The sequence below is a fragment of the Aegilops tauschii genome, chromosome 1 (assembly GCF_002575655.3).
Source record: "Aegilops tauschii subsp. strangulata cultivar AL8/78 chromosome 1, Aet v6.0, whole genome shotgun sequence".
Classification (NCBI taxonomy): Eukaryota; Viridiplantae; Streptophyta; class Magnoliopsida; order Poales; family Poaceae; genus Aegilops; species Aegilops tauschii.
This window is the reverse complement of record NC_053035.3, coordinates 424,119,185-424,126,249: the sequence shown is the minus strand read 5'-3', so window position 1 is coordinate 424,126,249 and position 7,065 is coordinate 424,119,185. Positions and strand designations below refer to the sequence as shown.

At 42.5% G+C, this 7,065-nt stretch overlaps 2 protein-coding genes across 2 annotated transcripts; one reads left to right on the top strand and one right to left on the bottom strand.

Moving 5' to 3' along the window:
* Positions 1-2,399: 2,399 nt before the first annotated feature.
* LOC109783412 (uncharacterized) lies at positions 2,400-3,715 on the bottom strand. Its single transcript, XM_020342015.1, has 2 exons — positions 3,351-3,715; positions 2,400-2,826 (listed from the first exon to the last, which is right to left on the bottom strand). The coding sequence occupies exons 1-2, from the start codon at positions 3,713-3,715 to the stop codon at positions 2,400-2,402; spliced, it is 792 nt and encodes a 263-aa protein (XP_020197604.1).
* A 450-nt stretch (positions 3,716-4,165) lies between these two features.
* On the top strand, positions 4,166-6,095 carry LOC123496929 (uncharacterized). Its single transcript, XM_045232359.2, has 4 exons — positions 4,166-4,281; positions 4,749-4,854; positions 4,948-5,412; positions 5,758-6,095. The coding sequence occupies exons 2-4, from the start codon at positions 4,750-4,752 to the stop codon at positions 6,019-6,021; spliced, it is 834 nt and encodes a 277-aa protein (XP_045088294.1). The 5' UTR covers positions 4,166-4,281; position 4,749; the 3' UTR covers positions 6,022-6,095.
* The last annotated feature ends 970 nt before the right edge of the window (positions 6,096-7,065 follow it).

Sequence of the window (7,065 nt, the reverse complement as noted above, 5' to 3'; positions counted from 1 at the left end):
TAACAAACTAATGATGAACTACCTTTGTTCTTTGTAGGATCAAGTCAATGTGTGCAATTCATCACTGACAGGAACTCCTAGGGCTATCCAATTCACGGCAGGGACTTCGACTACACCAAGTGCAAGACATGTGACGGAAAACAATGAGAATCCAGAATTAACTCCGATGAAGCCTGTCTTTGGTAATGATTACAAGTTCACGGATGAGGACATAGAGACAGCCGTTTACATCCGCGGAACATACGACCCTGTTGAAATAGCTAGAATCGGAGACATTACCCTCACAGCAGAAAAACTGAAGCGAAATTTGGACGAGAAATACATTTATGGTGATGTAAGCCCATTATACTCTAGTCTACATCATTACTGCAACAACTTTCTTATTATTGTATGATTGAAAATTTGGCAGGTTATTATGGCATATGCTCGCATTAGCCAAATTGAGAATGATACTACCTCAATCATATCCCCTGAAGAAACCGAAAAGCTGTTACAAATGAAGGGGGTGGTTCCTGTTGGACGTGCAGCCTCATGGTTAGCTCGTGTAGCAGAAAAATTTGTAGGGCGCCGAAAGGTACATGTTTTCCTCAGTTTCATAGTTTATGTACACACTGTACACGAAAAATTTCAGTTCTCAACCGAACCCAAATTTTACTACAGGTGCATGTCCCACTGAATGTACACCAAAACCATTGGATGCTAATGATGTTTAATTTTAACAAAAAAGAAATTCAGACTCTGAACTCCATGAATTATCATTGCGACAAGACCAAGGAAGATTCTCTTGTAAGTGTTCTCTTGCTGCCTCTTTTGATCAGCATGGCACATGAGCTCCCAAAGTACCGTAACCCTATGTATAACTCGTCGTACCCTAGGTGGACTCGATTCAGTTCTGCATTGACGAAGCTGTCAAGAATGGGTTGATATCACCAGCTAAGAACATCAATTTTGCCGAATGGACCAAAAAACGCTATGAGAACATACCACAACAGACCGATGGGTAGGCATGGCCTCATAAATTATTATTTGCCTACACGAATAAGATTACTGATCTTTAACTAAACATCGCAGGACTTCGTGTGCGGTTTGGACACTGCAGTACATGTTGTCATGGAACGGGGATGAAATGACCGATATTTTCAACCAGGTAATTGAATGCCTAATTAACATTTGTACTTTGTTTAGCTTGAAAGCTATGCTGACATAAGTGTCGGTTATCAAATATAGGCAAGGATAGATATTATCAGGTGGAAAATATGTACAACCTTACTGCATTCAAATTGCAACGCGCTTCGTCTCAAATCATATAAGTTCCCCATAACGGTTAGTGCTACATCAAGAATATATCATTTATTTCATAAGTCTCATGATTAGAACTAACACAGCACTCTCTCTTATACAGAAGGAGGTGTACGATGCCCAGCAAGCAGTTCTACCTGATGGTTCAGAAGACGACGTGCAATTAGTAAACAATCCTAATGGTTCCAACGAACCCGACACATCCAACTCCCAGAAAGATACCGGTGCACCCAACTCCCCCAATAGTGGTGCACCCAACTCCCCAAAAAGGAAGAGAGCACATGGACGCCCGAGAAAGCTAGTCAATCCCGAGGAAGCAGCAAAAACAAAGAGTCTTAAAGAACTGAAACTTAAATTTGACAGCAAGACCATAGCCAACCAAGTGTCTTCGTTTCCATCACGGTCACGCAGAGAGCATAAACCAGCACCAGCTTTATTGAGCCCATTCAAACACAAATAGGTTGCATCAATTGATCATCAATTGATAAATGCTCATGCTCATGCTCTACTTTTAGCATCATTTCATACACGTTTAGTTCTTATCAGAAAGTGGAAATAGGTACTTTTGGCAATCATGAGCATCCTCTACTTATAGCAATATCTAATGCATCATCAGTACAAAGCTTGATTTGGCAATAGGTGGAATCGGCAATCATTTGCATGGTTTAATTTTGTGAAGCTATAATCATGCTGAGTTATACACTAAACATAATCATGCCAAGCTATAACTACCATAGTCATAAACCAGGCTTTTCTTAAGCACAGGTGCTTATTTGTACAGGGTAGACGCATAACTAGGCGTCTCTCCTGTAGAAATAGGCACCAGTGCTTCAGAAAAATCCTGTTTATTTTTCTAAGCACCACCGTATGCATCAAGCATTGTACAAGGCTTATCATGCATCACCAAAATAGTATTAACAACTTGGAACACTAAACCAGAGTAGCAGCAAACTCTTAAGATAAACGGCAGATCAACCACCGCACATCATAAGTTCAGACACACCATAGGACATAAGTTCAGACACATCGAACAATAAAGAAACATAGATATCATAAAAGGACACTGCGCTAGCAACTTGAAGGCAGACTTTGATCTCTCTTCATGCCGCGTAGTGGCAGTGGTAGTAGGGGTCAGCCTCCTGTGCTTCTGAAATTTCCACACCTGATTTGATGTTGTCTATTATCTTCCAAGCCTTGTAGGTGGCGTACGCATCCTTCGCTGCATACTCGATGAGGTAGTCTGGCAGCGGGCTGATCCCCCACAGTTTATGGTCTTCGATCCCGTTGATCTTCTTCTTCATGTTTTGGTAAAATGGGTGGATGACGCTGGCTGCAACATCAGCCAAGGAGTCATACTGCTTCTTTCTGCCGGCATATGGAACTCTATAGTTTTTCTGAATGTCGATGTACTTTTCGGGATTGATCTCCAAACCAGACATCTTCAGCATCTGTTTGTCATTATGAATGCTGAAACCGGCAAAGGTGAACAACTTCTTCTCCTGGAGGAAGCTCTTGAGGCGCTTGGGCCTTCAAGGGGAGAGACATATTGAAGATTAGTAGTAATTTTGAAGATGAATGCATGAAGTACATGATGTTATTTCTCTTTTTGGATCATACAGTTGAAAATAACACTACAGCAAACTACTTCACTACATCAACTTCAGAAACAACTTTTAATACATCTAGTCCAGTGCATCCACACCGGTAGACACGACACTAATGCATCAATATCAGAAACTACACTAGTATATCAGAAACTACACTAGTAGACACAACACTAATACATCTAGTCCAGTGCATCAACTTCAGAAAATAACACTAATGCATCCACAACGGTAGACACAACACTAATGCATCAAGATCAGAAACTACACTAGTATATCAAGTTTGGTGATTAATCTGGTGCAAGATTTTAAGATACTAATCCAGTGCATCAGGGTAAAAATCTATGCCAGTGCATGTACTTGAGAAACCACACTAGTGCGTGCACTTCACAATCTACACTAGTAGATGTAGTTGAGAAACTAGGGTATATGAGTAGGATGGCTCACCATTTTGTGGCCGCAGCGATGTGGTAGACCAGGCAGAGTTCATCCACGCATAACTGCAGAACTGCTGCGTACTGCGGAGGTTCGTCATCCCTGGTATACTCCACATCAACGCCGACGAATCTAGGATACCTGCCGACGACTTTCATGAAGAGCCTAGTGAGCATTTCGTCGGCAGTGTCTGGATTGCTGGTGCAGACGACCTCCAGCGTCTCTTTGCCGTGGAGTTCCACCTTGTCAAGTTTGGTGGTGTAGTCGTGCTTCTCACCGGGGACCTGAACGTCGTCTTCCTTGATGCTCTGCTCTTCCTTGATGCTCTGGTCGGACGTCTCGCCACAGTGACGCTTGGTAGACAGCTCCTCCGCCATTGCCCTTCTCCAGCGACGGCGGTTTTGAGACAGAGACGGTGGTTGCAGTTTGTGGAGTAGATGGACGTGGTTCGCATAATGAGGGAGGAATGGAGGAGAAGGTGCCTTTTTGAGTTCTGGGGGAGGCGGTTCGTCGCGTGAGGGAGGCGCTCGTCGTTATCATGATCGTGGGGGTCGTGGGGCTCGTGTTGTTCGTGTTCCATTCTGTAACCACCCACGGGCCTGCAACGATAAAATGCTTAAAACACTTCTGACATGAAAAAAGAGAGCAAAAAACAGAGTACTATCGGTCTCACAAGTGCACGCGGTCGTACACCTCCTGCGGTCGTGCACCTCCTGCGGTCGTGCACCTCCTATGGTTTGCCATCAATTGCTATCGGTCTCACAAGTGGGTCCCCTTGTCATCCACACAACCGCTCCACCACATGTACCATATTTTTCTTTCTCCCCGTCTCGACCACTCCACATCTTTCTTTCTCCCCTTCTTGACCAGCGCCGCCGCCGCCGCCATCTCCCGACGACCCCTCTCTTCGCTGCCGGTGCGCGGCCGCCGCCAACTCCGGCAAGTATGTGAGATCTCCCCTCTTCTTCCCTTCCCCAACCGCGTCTCCCTACGGAGGCGGATCTGAGCCGTTTGGTTTGGACTGAAACTTAGTTTTTGGATTGGATCTTGATTTGGTTTCTATGGTTTGAACCTTTGGATTCAATCGAAAAGTTGAAAACGGTTTGGACTGGGTTGGATGACGAGCATGTATAGTTCGGTTTGGTCTAGATTCTAAATGAAAATATCTGGATTGGTTTGGTTTTGATGTGTGCCGTGGATTGGACTGGTTTTAGTTTGGATGCCGAACTATTCCCAGGTTTAGATGAGATGGGCATTGCCATTGTCATTGGCATTGCTTTATTACGTAGATGATAGTAAATAGATTGATTGGCCATTGCCAGTATAGGTTATCACTATGATTTATTATATGTATGATCTTTGTATTGTACTATGTACAATTCAACTTAGAGTTCAACATGTTCTGTGTAGAATGGAGGAAGCACCATGTGGACGCTGCAACGCACGGTGCCGGACCAGCCTTTCTACTGCCATGCTGTTCGGCATCTACTTCCAGCCTTCTTTTGTTGTTGCAGCGGTAACAATTTATATGAACCTTCTGACAGTACATTCTTTTTTTTGCTATTTCCACTAATGTATTGTGTCTGTTATTTGTTTTTATCTTACACAGATCGTACCATGCAATGTGAGATTGGCATTCAATGAGCTCATCGGAGACACCGTGACCTTCGACGCTCTTGGGGGCCCATACACTATGCAGGTCGAGAAGGGGCGAAAGATAACCCAGATAGGAGGAGATGATTGGGATCGTTTCATCGCCCGCATGCGTCTTAGTGGGGGTGAATTGATCAGCTTCTCCTTCAGAAGAGATAGGCCCAGGATTTCTGTTATCTATCTAAATTTGATTCCGGATAGTGAGGATGAAGTTCATGAGGAGGAAGATGGTGCTGATTCAGATGATGACGATTCAGATGATGATGAGAACCCACTTGTTGAATACCTGTATGCCCAAGGACTCAGACTGGGCGACGAGGAAATCGACAACCTCTGGGACATGCTTCCGCTACGTGAAGACTACCTAGGGAAGCCATTCGTGACCCGCCTCACAAGGACGAATGTTAAACGGCATATCATGGTATGTTACTTAGTGTGGTAATTACATGATATGCATGCTTAGTTAGTGTAGTAGTTCATATGATATGCATGTTGTAGTACTGTGATGAGAGGCCTAGTTTAGAATTCATTTAGTGAAGAATTTTATGACATGCATGTAGTGTAGTAATATGCGATGATATGCTTAGTGTACGCAGTAATCTAATGATATGCCTAATTACTGTAGTAATTTGATGCTTGGCGTATAGTGTAGTGATGTGATGATATATATGCTCAGTGTTGAATCCAATGATATATGTGTCTTGAAGTGTATGCTTTGTTGATAATTGCACGTGACATGATCATATATCATGTCAACTATTTTCAGAAATTACCTAAGAGGTTACTTGATAGCTGTGGCATCGACCCGGACGAAGAAGGCATGGCTGCTGGACTACGCCTTACCAGAACGGGCTCCATCACCAGCTGTGCCTATGCAGTGGACACGGACGGTCGCACTGTCTTGAGCAGGGCAGGGTGGAAGAAGTTCCTTCGTGCCAAGAATCTTCGGGTAGGACAGGCCATCCTACTCAGTGTTGCGAACACCCGTCGCCATGACTTGAGGATGATGATCACCATCCACCTCATTTAGAACTGGGGTGGGCCATATATCAATGTGAAATGAACTTATTATGTTAGCTCTTGTTTGCGAGTACTTGTCGTGTATTACCGTACCTATATCTACTCATATCTGGGTACTATTGCTTGTGATGGATTGCAACTATTATTAACTGGTAACTAATGCTCTACTAGCTATGATTATTCCACTGTGTTACATGGTAACTGTTATATATGTTTGCTGAAGCTTCCGAAGAATTTTACATACATTTTCTGAAATTCGAGAACATTTTTTTAATTTTTGATTTTTTTAGATTTGAACTTTTTTTTAAAAAATGGGTGAACACTTTTGAATTATATTTTTTCATCAACTTCAAAAAATATTCGTATTATTAAGAAATTTCGAAATTTTTTAAAATTCACGCTTTCTTAAAAAAACATAAACATATTTTGAATTCAGGAACAATTTTTTAAACGATGAACTGTTCTTGAAATCAGGAAAATTTTCCAAATTCAGAAATATATTTTTGAAATTGTGAACATTTTTAAAATTTCCTCATATCTTTTACGAATTCATGAACATTTTTGAAAAATTCATACATTTTTCAAAATATTTTGAACATTTACTAAAAATTCATGAACATTTTTTTAACATATGAACACTTTCTGAAATCATGAACATTTTTTGAATCTGTGAGATTTATCATGTCCTGAACATTTTTTCAAGCCATGAAGAACTTTGGAATGCGAACATTTTTTCGCAATTTGCAACTTTGTAGAAATCCTGAATTACTTTCAAAAGGAAAAATAGAAAACAGAAAAAATAAAAAGGAAAAACGAAAGGGGCTTCCCGCCCCTCACATGGGCTGGCCTTAAGGGCGCACGAGGGACGGCGGGTGCACGCTTCCTTGGTTTCGGGCGTGTTGGTCGTCATATAGGATCGTATGCCCGGCCGTATACGTATTTGTTTGTATACGGCGGCCTTTCGTGCACGCGTGAAGCCGCCGGCGCGTGGGGCAGCACGTGTCACGGGTAGTTGCCAAAACTGTCCCATCATATAAATGTGGACGGCAACCAG